The 14046-nt window shown below is 46.4% G+C and overlaps 2 protein-coding genes across 9 annotated transcripts in view; one reads left to right on the forward strand and one right to left on the reverse strand.

Moving 5' to 3' along the window:
• Window positions 1–6263, reverse strand: TMEM186 (transmembrane protein 186). 5 transcript variants are annotated; one of them, XR_010411839.1, is made up of 4 exons: window positions 5991–6065; window positions 4993–5096; window positions 3458–4605; window positions 2339–2476 (listed from the first exon to the last, which is right to left on the reverse strand). XR_010411839.1 is itself a non-coding variant. In XM_045874927.3 (2 exons), the coding sequence occupies exons 1-2, from the start codon at window positions 6261–6263 to the stop codon at window positions 1841–1843; spliced, it is 909 nt and encodes a 302-aa protein (XP_045730883.2). In that variant the 3' UTR covers window positions 1–1840. The 5 variants fall into 5 exon arrangements, 2 of the variants coding, with proteins under 2 accessions (XP_045730883.2, XP_045730882.1); XR_006790779.3 differs by having other exon boundaries at window positions 3458–5096; XM_045874927.3 differs by lacking the exons at window positions 3458–4605; window positions 4993–5096 and having other exon boundaries at window positions 1–2476; window positions 5991–6263.
• The window catches only part of PMM2 (phosphomannomutase 2), a 24174-nt gene continuing 16321 nt past the window's right edge, over window positions 6194–14046 (forward strand). For all 4 annotated transcript variants that reach the window (XM_045874933.3, XM_064592534.1, XM_045874934.3 and 1 more), the window contains exons 1-2: window positions 6194–6327; window positions 11826–11937. In XM_045874933.3, coding sequence (XP_045730889.1) covers window positions 6247–6327; window positions 11826–11937 — 193 coding nt within the window. In that variant the 5' untranslated portion in view covers window positions 6194–6246. The remainder of the gene's footprint in view (window positions 6328–11825; window positions 11938–14046) is intronic.

Genomic DNA, 14046 nt, shown 5'->3' on the forward strand with positions numbered 1-14046 from the left:
AATCGTTACAAGGTTTTTATTTTCTTGTGATAGAATATTTTTAATGGTTTACAACTAAAATAGTCTTGTATTACAGGAAGCAAAAAACCCAAACACTTCCAGGTACAGGATAACATCTATGTTTTTAGAAAAGCCTGGAAGCACAGTGAGACACCACTTCACACCCATTAGGATGGTGATTATCCAAAAGATGGACAGGGAGAAACTAGAACCCTCGGGCAGTGCTGAATATAAAATCGCGCAGCCCCTATGGGAAAGCCTGGCGGCTCCTCACAAAGTTAAACGTGGAGTTACCCTATGATCCGGTAATTCCACTTCTCAGCACACATCCAAAAGGACCGAAAGCAGGACCTCAGATTTCTGTAGACCCATGTTGACAGCAGCATTGTTCACAAGAGCCAAACGCTGGAAACAATCCAAATGTCCATCAACAGATGGATAAACAACATATGGTCTACACATATATTATTCAACCATAAAAAGGAATGAAGCTCATACACGCTATAGCCCGGATGCACCTTGGAAACAGGATGGCAAGTGAGAGAAGCCAGACATCACAGACCATGGGATGTCTGATTCCATCTATACGAAATGTCCAGAATAAGCCAATCCACAAAGACAGAAAGCAGATGAGTGGTCACAATGGCCAGGGGAAGTGGGGAGTTACGTTTAATGGGGACAGTTTCTCCTTGGGATGACGAAAAAGTTCTGGAAATGGACCCAGGTGATGGTTGCACAACGCTGTAGATGTACTTAATACCACTGAATTGTACACTGGAAAATGGTAAAAGGATAAATTTACATTCTGTATATTATACCTCAATAAAGAAGACTGGAAGTCCACACAACAAAACATGTAGTTATTTACTTTTGAGTGGCAAAATTACAAAGATCATGTCTTCCTTCCTCTTTACTCTGTTACAGATTGCATAACAAACATGTATTACTATTGAGAGGAAGGGCAGTGCATATAATTAGCTTTAGTTTATAAAATAATGCACCAGAATACAGTTCATATCACTTTAGCACACCGCAGAGCCTTCCGACAGGAGGGCCCCCAACGTCTGGGTGTTGAACACAATCTTGGCAGGGGCCGGGCCGATACCTGTCCCAGTCACTGTGCAGTCACCATCCTGGCGGGGTCAAATGACCCACCTCTATCTAGGCTTCTTCCTGGTCCTTTCTGGGGCTGAGTCCCTGAGGAGGGCCGGCACAGGGCTCAGGAAATCTCTCCTGACTGCTTGGAAGCCTTGCACCACACCATCACCTCTGCACTGACCTTGACATTTACTGTTTATTCTCACACCCATCCCATGAGACAGGCAGGATTTTCCCTTTCATGGTGTGACAACCAAGATTCAGCGAGACTCGATAACCTGCCCCAGGACCAGGAGTTGAGGACTGGGGTTGCTATTATTGCCAGAGACACAGGGAAGGATGTTTTAAGCTCATGTGAGCTTCACAGAAGCGCCCAAGCGTTCTCACTTGGAATCCTGTGCTCCCCCTGCCACACCTCCCTGCCTTCTGATTTCTCAGCTCAGCACAGCTTGAGTGAACCCAACATAGCTTCCTCCAAGAACTGGCAGTTAACAGAAACTTCTGGCCATTATCTGGCTGGATGTCACACACAAATGCAGTAAGAATTTGTACGAAGGACCACTCTCCTAAACCCAATTAGTAGCTCCTACCTCATGAATTTCCTCATCCCAAAAGACAAGGGCCTAGAGGCCCTGGCAAAGTCTCCGGCTGCCTGATCCCCTTCTTTGGCCTCACCCATGCCCTCGGTCTTCCTGCTGGAGATGCAGGCAGCCCAGGGCCACCTGGAGGCCCAGTTCCCAGCTCACTTGAGGGTGTCCAGCATCCCAAACACCTGCGTGAAACGCTCTCTGTCCAGGATGCGTCCGTAGCGCAGCGTGAGGTAGAAGCTCTGCTTCCCACTGTACTGCTGGAGGCGCACGAACAGCTCCTGGGGCCGGTCCGCGCTCTCCGTCATGGGCATCACGTCTGCCACGGGCCAGTCCGTGTCCTGCCGCCGGCCCCAGAAGGTCAGGTGGGCTACCCGCAGCACGGTGCCTGCCTCATTCACATACAGGATACCCACCAGCCTCCGGAAGAAGTGGCTCATCCAACAGAGCATGGCCAGGGCGAAGCCAGCTATCCCGCCCGCAAAGCACAAGGAGCCGAGAGTCACGAGGCCGTGCGAGTACCAGTAGAAGCCAGGGGGCAGGGCCAGCAGCGTCAGGGCCGTCTGCGCCACCTTCAGCTGGGACAAGTACCCGAAGGCTCGGATTGCATCGAACCGGTAGACCATCTGGAATTTCTCTGTCTCCGTGCCTGCAGGCTTCTCCTTCAGGGTGGGGGTCCTGCTCCCCACCTGCCTCCCAGGATCTTGCCCGGGGCGGCACCACAGCCCGCAGACAGGCCTTCTCCATGCAGCTGGGCCTGCCAACCGTAGCATGGCTCGGAGGAGGGCGGCCTGGAAGGGAGACAGGACACCGTTGCTCTCGAGAGCCCAACCACGCGAATCACAAAATAAACACCTGCAGAGCATCTTACCTGGAGGCCCCTGCCGATCCTGTGAGGTTGCTGTTATTACCAGAGACACAGGGAAGGATGTTTTAAGCTCACGTGAGCTTCACACAAGTGGTGCAAGAGGGGTGCCATTACAGTTGACCCTTGAACAACGCAGGGGTTCGGAACACCAACCCTCCAGCAGTCAAAACTCCACATACAACTTCTGACTCCTCGAAAACTCAACTACCAATAGCACAGCGTTGGCCAGAAGCCTTACCGATAAATCCATTAACACGTATCTGTTGTTACATGTATTATATACAGCATTTTTACAATAAAGTCAGCTAGAGAAAAGAATGTGATTAAGAAAACCGTAAGAGAAAATACATTTACGGTACTGTATTCGCGATACCATTAAGTTTATCTTGTTTCCAAGATGAATTGTCAGTACCCACATCAACACTGTCTTATAAGACATAAAACAGTATAGATAGAACAAATATTACTGACACTAGACACAAAAAGGAGAATAATAAGAAAGGGAGATGCGTTGTTGATTTATAAGGACAATGATTCACAGATTGGTAACAAAGCAGCAGTAATAGGGTTGCTTTATGGCAGCCTAGTGTAATCGATACTATTGTTTCCCAGGAGCCTGGTCTATATGCGAATGAATGAATCCTTATAAACTTCTGATGGCCTACAGTATATTACAGTCAGGTTCAGAATACAGTATCGGAAACAGTTACTTTTTTTAAAAAACCACTTAGCCATGATGATAGGCTAATAGGCATTTTCTCCAATTCCCGGGGGCGGGGGGAAGGGATGGAGGGAGGGGGAGGTAAGGGACACCCTGCAGGGTAATTAAATCTTTGAAAGCAAAAAGCAAAGTTACAAAACAGTAAGAAGACACACTGTTAATTTTATATTAAACATCACTCACCTTACAGCCTCTAAGGATAGGCTACCCACTTCCAAAGGAGATTTTCACATAAAGACACTCACATGTGCAACAGGGAAGTTTAACTGGACGGCATAATGACTATTCACTATTTATTACACGGAAGCGGATCAGCGGGTAGGTCTTCTTCCTTGTTGTCTTCCTGCTGAGTAGGCTCAGGGTGAAGAGGCAGAGGGGTTGGTCTTGAGGTCTCAGCGGTGGCAGAGGTGGGACAGGTGGAGGGGGCGGGAAGGCAGGCAGGAGAGGCAGGTACACTCGGCGTAACTTTATGGAAATACATAGTAACTTCTGTCTGACTTTTTTGCTTCTTCATTTCTCTAAAGATGTTTCTGTACGGTACCAATCCCTCTTCCACCGCCTGCTTTAGTCTCAGTGCCCGGATTACAGAAGGGTCCATGTTGTAAAAGAAGTCAAACGCCGTCTTGAATAATCGAAACCCTTCTGCCAGGTTGTCTAATGTCAACTTGTTTTCTGGCCCTGCTGCTTCTACATCTTCCTCATCTGGCACTGGTCCGGAAGCTCTCATCTCCACCGAGGTGCCTTCGGTTAACTCCTCTGGTGTGGGGTGTATGAGCTCTTGATGTGGGAACTCATCGGCGGCCTCTTGGTTGGCAGAAGCTGTTTCTGCTATCTTAACATTTCTTAAGCCAAACCTCTTCCTAAAATTATCAAACCATCCTTTGCTGGCATTAAATTCTCCAGCTTTAGTTCCTTCGCCTTCCTTTTGCTTCAAGTTGTCGTACAACGACTTTGCTTTTTCTCGAATCATACTAGAGTCTATAGGGATGCCTTTCTTGTAGCAATCCTGCACCCACATAAAAGCTGCATTTTCAATACGAGATAAAAAAGTATCTCGCAAAAAGTGCAAGGTCTTCGCGCCTGCTGGTGTAGCTGCCACAACGGCTTCGCGGATTTCCTTTTCTTTTTTTACAATGGTCCTCACGCTGGACTCATTTATCTTGAAATGGCGGGCAACCGCAGCTGCAGACTTCAATCTACAGTACATATCGAGCAATTCAACTTTTTCTTGTAACGTCATGACTTTTCTCTGCTTCTTGGAAGCACTTCCAGAATCACTAGTGGCATTTCGTATGGGTCCCATGGTGTTATTCAAGGTTTATGATATTGCACTAAACACGATGAAAAATACGCGAGAACCACGGGATCACTTTTTACTGCCATTTGCAATTTACCAGCGATGAAGTGCTCACGCAGAGATGATTAGCAACACACACTGTGTTAAGCACATACAACACTTGAGCTCACCACAATAGTAACAGGGGGTGGCTATGGAATTATTACAGTAGTACAATATGTGCTGTAGTTAATTTTATGCAGTTAGGATTTAATACTGCATCTTCATGTTTGTTTCTGTTTCTCTCGACTATGAATGATGCTGTGCAGAGTCTGTAAGTCTCTGTGTGCATTTTGATAAACTTCTTATAACTTGTGTATACTTTATGGTAGTAAATAAAATAAACTAGTATCTACCTGTATTTTAGGCATTCATGACATACCTTTTTATCTTTTCAGTAATTCTAGGCTACGCAGTTCATCTGCCAGGTTTTTCAAATTGTTGCAAATCTCTGAAAAATCCTCCAATGTATTTATTTTCAACAATCTGCATAGAAGTGGACCCACACAGTTAAAACCAAATTGTCCAAGGGTCAACTGTATTCCCACTTTACCACTGAGGAAACTAAACACAGAGAAGGTCAGAAATTTGTCCAAAGACACACAGCCAGTGAGTGGGGCAGAGTCTGACTCTCAAACTGGTCCTCTTTCCTTCAGGCAGTTCAAAGAGGTACAAGAAAGGTGGCGGCGCTTTCATCCATTCAAAAAATATCTAGGGACGGCCAACTCTGGGCTGGGCACTGAATGCATTAGGCTGTGGGAACATTTTCCCCAGCAGGAACCAATGTCCTAAAGGGTAACAAATCCCTGCGATACTTAAAATAACCTCCCTATTTTCTGTCAGGTTAAAGCACCACCTTCCGTGCTGAAGGGGAAGCGCTGTTTTCTGAGCCCAGTTGCGGGGCGGGGAGGCGCCAACCCGCAGCACAAGGGTTTTATCAGGTGCACGGTTGTTCAGTGAAAGATGCTCCGGGCTTGGGGGCCTGATCTGGGTTCCGATCCTGGCTCCTACAGTCACTAGCTGTGGCTCCTTGGGCAAGTTCCTCCACTTCTCTGGGCCTCGGTTTCTTCGCCTTTCACAATGGGGATTCACAACATACCAAATGAGACAGTGGTTTCAAAGCCCTCAACTGCACTTGGTGGACCCGAGGATCTGAGGCGCCGGGACGGCGCTCAGTGAATTTCAGGGCGCGCTACTGTCGGCCCACGTGACCCAAGCGCAGGCAGGCGCAGCACAGAAAGCCTTAACCTACGCCGGAGGTCCCCCACCCCCCGCGGATTCTCCGAATCAGAACCCAAGGAATCCGCCTGCCTGCCCAACCTGGACCACGACCCCCAAAGCGCACGACTTCCCGCAGTTCCCCGCCAACCGCCCTCTTACCATGGCCCAGCTGCCTGTCACCGGAAGTGAATCCCCTCTGTCCCCGGAACCTCTAACGGCGCCTGCTCGGCAGTAAGAGGACGCCGTGTTGGCGCATTGCATCCTGGGATTTGTGGTTCCGAAAGAATATAGGACGCAAGTCCCAGGTACCGTGGGAGTGGATCCTCCTCCTCCCAGCGTGCCCCGCGGCACGGGGGGCCGAACCCGGAAGTTCTGGGCCGAATTCCTGGTTGCCAACGAGTCCCATCCAGAGTGGATGGAAACCGGCGACATGGCGGCGTCCGGCCCAGCGCTGTGCCTCTTCGACGTGGACGGGACCCTGACGGCCCCGCGACAGGTAGGCGGTGCCCGGCGGGCTGGCGGCAGCGGGTGCAGACCCTCAGGGTGCTCGGAGACATGGGACGGGGCCGAAAAACCCTTGAAAGCGAAAAACGTGTATGGGGTTGGAAAACGCAGTTCTGGACTCTCACCGCATGCCCTGGATTTGAACCTCAGCTCAGCCCCCTTGCCAACCATGTGCCCTCCTCAGTCCTGTCACCTGTGAGCTGTACCTTGTAGCCTAATATGAAAAACATAGGTTTCCAGGTCAAACAGACCTAATAGTCTCAGTTGTACCCTCTTGACAGCTGTCTGACCTTGAGCAAGTCACTTAGCCTCTGAGTCTCAGCATCCACGGCTTTAAATGGGGACCTTCCCAGTTCCATATGGTGTTTGTGAGGGTCGAATGAAATCGAAAAAATTCATAAAAGTATCTTGGGTACTGTAGGCTGTGTTCAGTAAGAGTCAATAAATATTAGCCGCTGACACCACCCTCTCTCTCAGCCCCCTTCTCCAGCAGGAGTGAGCAGGGAGACCTAGATTTTTTCACACTGCCAGCTGAGAGCCCCCTTGAACTGCAGGAAGCTTGCTTCCCACTTCTAGATTTTGCTGCTCCAGGCATGGACATAGGCTTCAGTTAAGATCAGCATTTGTGATGAAGTTCATGCTGACCTCCTTGCACGGACTGGTCACTGAACAACCGCCATTCAAACTAGAGACTGGGCCCAAGTGACCTCACCAACTTCACTTTCTATCCCTACCTTCCTAATTTTGGCCGGAGGGTGGCAGTGGTGTGCTCCAGACGTCCACATTAGACGTGTGTGACTTCGGATAACATCATTTTGCTTTTCTGAGCCACAGGTTCAGTGTATCTAGTGATGAAACTCAACTGCAAGTTCTTCAGAGGCCCTTTCTGACTCAGATTCAGTGACCCAACCCACACTTCTGGACTGTTAGAGAATCTCTTGGCCATCTAGAGCCAAAGTCCACAACTCATTGTTTGTAAAGAGACAGATAGCAATAATTTATGTCTTTGCCAACCACATGGTCTGTAGTAACTACTCAACTTTAATGCAAAAGCAGTCATAGACCTTATGTAGACACAGCATGGCTGTGTTCCAATAAAACTTTATTTTTTTAAAAAGATTTTGTTTATTTATTTGACAGAGACACAGCAAGAGAAGGAACACAAGCGGGGGGAGTGGGAGAGGGAGAAGCAGGCTTCCTGCAGAGCAGGGAGCCCGATGCGGGGCTCGATCCCAGGACCCTGGGATCATGACCCGAGCCAAAGGCAGATGCTTAACGACTGAGCCACCCAGGTGCCCCCCGATAACTCTTATTTATTACAAAAACAACCAGCTGCTCAATTTGGCCCAGGGGCTGTGATGGTCTAGGGTTCACATTCCAAACCTATTTATATGATATCACTGGACCTTCTCAACCTTTCTCCCTCTTTCATCCCATGCAGGATAATTTCTGTTACCCATTTAAACATAAGGAAACCGAGACTCCATGAAACCATGACCTCGATTTCTCACAGCAAATCTAGTACAAGTCTCGGGTTGCTGGGTGTTGTTATTTGCTAAGTTTGCCATTTTCTGCCACCGCTCTAAGATGGGGGCTGTTCTGGCTGCTGGTTATGCCATTCCAGAAGGTGCTTCTGCCTTCCAGAAAGAATCAGGGCAGATGAGCATGAAGTATGAAATAGCAAAGAAACCCACAATGTATTCCCATAACACATTTGAAACATGACAGTCTTTGCAGCAAACTAATAATTTTAACACTGAAAAAAAAGAAGTTTAACAAAAGAAAGTTGTTTCTGTGTGCCGGGTGTTCCAGGTAAAAAATAAAAATATTTTAGCAAGAGATCTATTCATTATAGAATAATACCTTCCCTCCCTCAATACATGCATTCTCAAACACTGATAAGCATTCATCTAAAACTAATGATGTAATGTATGGGGATTAACATAAGAATAAAAAAAAAAACACTGATAAGCATATTACAGTCCAGAAGCAGAAGAATGGGTTATCTTACAGCTGCTGAAACACAATATGACATAAACAGATAAAATCTAATTAGAATGGAGTCCAGAGCTTGGCAATATCACTATAAACCTGAGTGAATTGTTTTCCGGCTTTATGTCATAAAAAATTCAAACATACAGGGGCACCTGGCTGGCTCAGTCAAAGGAGCATATGACTCTTGATCTCAGGCCTGTAAGTTTGAGCTGCACATTAGGTGTAGATATTACTTTTAAATCTTAAAAAAATAAAATTAAAATTAAAAGGAAATTCAAACATACAGAATCACTGAGAAACTAGTATACAGAACAGCCGCATCCCCACCACTTAAATTCAACGTCGATTGACATTAACGTTCTTTTTTATTCTTCGCTGTACCACTTCCTACGCTGCAGTCATCATGGTACTTCACCCCAAAATATTTGAGCCTGGATCTCTTGAGGACATCTGTGGTGACCATAGTGCCATCATCACCATCACCAATGAAAATTGTCACCAGTTCCCTCCTATTATTTAATGCCCCAGTCTAGCAGTCAGCAAACGTTTTTCTGTAAAGAGTTGAGACTGTGCCGGCCAGGTGGTCTCTGTCACAGCTACTCGGCTGTGTCCTTGCGGCCACAGACACCACGCAAATGAATGGATATGGCTGTGCTGCAATCATATTTCACAGACCCGACAGCAGGTCAGTGCCGGCCCACGCACCCTATTCTGCTGACTCTTCTTTACTCCCATCAGTTTTCCTCTGTTGTCCCCAAAAAAGTCTTTTATAGTTGGTTTTTTCAGAAGGTGAATTTTTAACATGCTTTGACCTCAGTTTTAAGCTTTTGGGTCTTTCTCTGTGTTTTATTTTGTCTAGGATGATTTATAAAGAATTCCTTGTGATTGGCAACACAAAAGTTATTTGGGAACATCACAACAACTTTGTGATTATTTTGCTCCAAAGATCTCTCCTGCAGTGGGTAGTTTAGATGCTCTGTTGTGCTCACAAGCAGCTGGGTCTTATTTCCTGTCAAAAAACATTTGCTGCCACTTGGAAGTGAGAAGGTGCCTTCTAATGCACACACATTGCAGACACACCTGATGGCCACAGTACCCCAGAGCTCATCAGTGTGCACAGGGGTTAAGATAAAATAAATTGCAGCTTTGGGTTCTGCTTGAAGATGGAAGTATTACATTTTTAATATTTTGCAATCCAGGGAATCTTGCCCACTTCTTGCCATTCTGACGTCAGGAGTCTTCCCCACTTCCTGCCATTCTGACATCATTCTGACATTTGGAGGGCTCCGGGACCCATTTTCACAGGCATTGATTCATAGAGGCCACTGGTGCACTTCTAGATTTTGTCTGCTAGGTCAAGATTGCACTGGAAGGTGTAGAAAAGATTGTGTTCTGTTATAAGCCCTTCTGTACAATTTTATTAATCCTATGTGTATATTACTCTAAAACAGTTTCTTTAAGAAAAAGAGAAGAATTGAACTCTAGATGTTTTTGTATTGAAGTTTTTGTTTTTAATTTCTGCTAACTTCATTTCTAAAGATAGCCCGTGTGTGGGCCGCCTGGCTGGCTCAGTCAGTGGAGCAGGCAACTCTTGATCTCTGGGTCATGAGTTCAAGCCCCATGTTGGGGGTAGAGTTTACTTAAAAAATAATAAATTAGGGGTGCCTGCATGGCTCAGTCAGTTAAGCATCCTACTCTTGGTTTTAGCTCAGGTCACGATCTCAGGGTTGTGAGATCGAGCCCTGCATTGGGCTCTGTGCTGGGCATGGAGCCTGCTTAAGATTCTCTCTCTCAAAAAAAAAATAATTAATTAATTAATTAAAGATACCGCATGTGAATATACAATTCGGATTGGTAAAAGTAACAAATTAACTTCAAAAAATGAATTGTGATTTGTCTTGGGGCGCCTGGGTGGCTCAGTCGGTTAAGCGTCTGCCTTCGGCTCAGGTCATGATCCCGGGGTCCTGGGATCGAGTCCCGCATCGGGCTCCCTGCTCAGCAGGGAGCCTGCTTCTCCCTCTGCCTCTCTCTCTCTCTCTGTCTCTCATGAATAAATAAATAAAATCTTTAAAAAAAAAATGTGAATTGTGATTTGTCTTAATATAGGAATATTTTTTCATGTTCATAATTTCTTTTTTTTTTTTAAAGATTTTATTTATTTATTTGAGACAGACAGAATGAGAGAGAGAGAGCATGCACATGAGAGGGGGGAGGGTCAGAGGGAGAAGCCAGACTCCCTGCCGAGCAGGGAGCCTGATGCGGGACTCGATCCAGGGACTCCAGGATCATGACCTGAGCCGAAGGCAGTCGCTTAACCAACTGAGCCACCCAGGCGCCCTCATGTTCATAATTTCTTTTGAAATAGTGCACAGTTTGGACTTTAACTAGCATAAAATTATACGATTGAGACCACTGTTGATAGGTAGGAGCTTTTCTTTTAGGAGAGACTAAAATCTAGTGATCTTACTTCTGTACTTTATTTATTTTTGGTTTTGTGTAATTATAACAAACCAATTCTGAACATCCTCTTTAATCTTATCGTGTTATTTTGTTTTAAAGTCAGCAACTTATATTTGTAAGTGGAGTACAGTATAGCATTTGAAAGGAATGCTCTAGATCTATGTGTATCGGCCTGGAATGGTCACCGCAACTCACTGCTCAAAACACAAGTCACTGCACAAGACAGAATGAGTCCTTGTGTTTCAGGGCACCTGGGTTCAGGTCGTTAAGCGTCTGCCTTCGGCTCAGGTCATGGTCCCAGCGTTCTGGGATCGAGCCCCGCATCGGACTCCCTGCTCAGCGGGAAGCCTGCTTCTCTCTCTCCTACTCCCCCTGCTGTGTTCCCTTTCTCACTGTCTCTCTCTCTGTCAAATAAATAAATAAAAACTTTAAAAAAATAAAAATAAAAAAAATAAACCAGAATCAGAGTACAACTTCTTTAAAAAAAAAAAAAATGAGTCCTTGTGTTTCAGAAATAAGACCTATTTGGGGCGCCTGGGTGGCTCAGTCGGTTAAGCGTCTGCCTTCGGCTCAGGTCATGATCCCAGGGTCCTGGGATGGAGCCCCGCATCGGGCTCCCTGCTCCGCAGGAAGCCTGCTTCTTCCTCTCTGACTCCCCCTGCTTGTGTTCCCTCTCTCACTGTGTCTCTCTCTCTCAAATAAATAAAATCTTAAAAAAAAAAAAAAAATCAGACCTATTTATTTGTGCGCATATAGACAAGTATATGAACGCAGAGAGGAATAGCTGGAACAGAACACAGCAGTTGTTAATATATTGCTTGTGTCTTTTAAGCTAGGTAAAAATAAGTAAAATTTAACACATTTTTCTCTGGTAAAAAGTTGATGTCCCCAAATCACAACTAAAATATTTGGACTTACTACAGACCTAGAGCCCGAATTGGCATATATGAAAGTAAGGATTGTGTCTCTCTTAGAGTTTTAGTCTCCTGGTTACTTTACAGCTCATGACTTTTTATTTTCCTTTTTGAAATGTAGAAAATTACCAAAGAAATGGATGGCTTTCTACAAAACTTGAGGCAGAAGATCAAAATTGGAGTAGTAGGCGGGTCGGACTTTGAGAAAGTGCAGGAGCAGCTGGGAAAGGATGGTAAGTAAACGCTACTTATTGTTCACGTTTGGTTAACGGCAGCTTCCTATGAGGACGTCAGGACCTGTGGCCCTTAAGTATCTTAGGCAGGCCCGAGCTCTCCTCCCCGTGTGGCAGGCTTCCTGCTGCCTTGTTTGGACAAACATTCTCTCTGCTTTTTCTTTCCTCTGTTTCTTAATGCTATAAATAAATTATAGCATTTTTTTTGCTATAATTTGGTGGTGGACCATTCGGGACTCAGATACATGGATGGGGTCGCCCAGATGTTTGAGTGTGTGTGTCACTGCCTGGAATGCTTCACGTTGTCCCCGTCCACTCTCCTAGCTCAACTCAGGCCCCATCTCCTGACCGTCCTTCTCACCCAGGTGTTGAGGTGCCCTCTGGGTCTAGGGGCCCCTCTCCGTTGCCCTCACACAGGGTCTCCCAGAGTTCCCTAATCATGAGTCACCCAGGCTCCTCCCCTGTCTATTAAACCAGGATCTCCAGCGCAGGACTCCAGGAAGCCAGGAGTTCTTACTGGCCCCTTCACTGGAGATGCTGAGGTCTTTGGGGCCTTTGAATCGTATTTTAACAGCCCCCCCGCCCCGGGAGATTATGATGCACAGCCCTGCTGGCAGAGCACTCTCTGCTCGCTGGAAACTATCTTGTTATCCGTCCGTTTTTCTTGAACACTACGACTATGGATTCCTCATCTTGTAACCCCAGGGCCTCCTGGGTGCCTGGCCTATAAGAACTAGAGGGTGGCGAGATGGATGAGTTGATCCTTCTTCTGGACACTGTTGACATTTTGGGCCGGCTCATTCTCTGTTGTGGGGGGCTCTCTTGTACACACTGTAGGATGTTCAGCAGCACCTCTGGGGCCTCCACCCATGGGATGCCAGGAGTACCTCCATGCCCAGTGTGACAACCAAAACTGTCTCCAGACATTGCCAAGTATCCTCTGGGGGGCAGTATCACCCCCAGTAGATAACCAGTGTTTTAGCTGTAATATCTTACAGTCCAAATCAGCGTAAGCTGTATGTATTGGATTAGTTACTCTGAGCATAATCTTTGCATTCTCTTTAAAGCTCTCTGTTCTGCTTACACTTAATTTTCCCTGTAGATGCTCTACTTAGAAACACTAGAAACAACATAATGGGGCACATTAAGCCCCAGAAATCCTGTTACCCGGCCCTGATAGCCCTTTCTGCCTCTGGCCATATTTTTAACCACAGGCTCAGAGAGGTTTTATGTCAGTGTAGGGCACTGTCTAGATTTCAGAGTGTGAGTCAAAACAACAGACTCAAAACATTCATAAGCTAGAAGAAAGTTGAAGACCCAGCTGTATCAGAATCACCTGGGGAGCCTGTGAAAATACAGATGTGAGGGCCCCCCCAAAACACAGGGCACCTGGGAGTCTGCATTTTAACAAGCAACTAAAGTTTGAGAACCCAGTTAGATTTATGTGAGTGGTCTCCAAATTTGGCTGCATGTAAGAATCACCTAAAGACCTTTTAAAAAAAATTGGGTTTTTTTAAATTCTGATTTTTAGCCTGGCCCTGCATGTTCTGATTCAGAAAGCCTGAGAGCAGAGCCTGGGAATCTGCACATTTTCATCACTGCCCTGGGGATGCGGGTCCACAGGGAGGCTTGGGGGCTGTCCTTGGCTCCCGTCTTCCTCTCCAGGTAGAGGGGGCTGAAGGCAGAGACGTGAGAGGGCCCACCAGCAAGTCTCCCATCTCCAGCCTGGCCACCGTCTTGTACATTTGTAATTAGAGAGTCTTTTTTTTTTTTTTATAGGTTTTATTTATTTGACAGAGAGGGACACAGTGAGAGAGGGAACACAAGCAGGCGGAATGGGAGAGGGAGAGGCAGGCTTCCTGCTGAGCAGGGAGCCCGATGCGGAGCTCAATCCCAGGACCCTGGGATCAGGACCTGGGCCGAAGGCAGACGCTTAATGACTGAGCCACCCAGGCGCCCCCGCAAAGTCTTTTTTAGAAAAAGAAATTTTTTTTTTTAAGGAGCTTTTTTCCCCACCTGTTGAACCTGTTAAGACGAGATACCCTTTCACAGTCCTTATTGGAGTTCAGTTTTATTGACGGTATGTGTTAACGAGAAATAGAAACTCCA

The sequence above is a fragment of the Mirounga angustirostris genome, unplaced genomic scaffold, assembly GCF_029215605.1.
Source record: "Mirounga angustirostris isolate CCGP_5_RB_7025 unplaced genomic scaffold, mMirAng1.0.hap1 SCAF_5, whole genome shotgun sequence".
Classification (NCBI taxonomy): Eukaryota; Metazoa; Chordata; class Mammalia; order Carnivora; family Phocidae; genus Mirounga; species Mirounga angustirostris.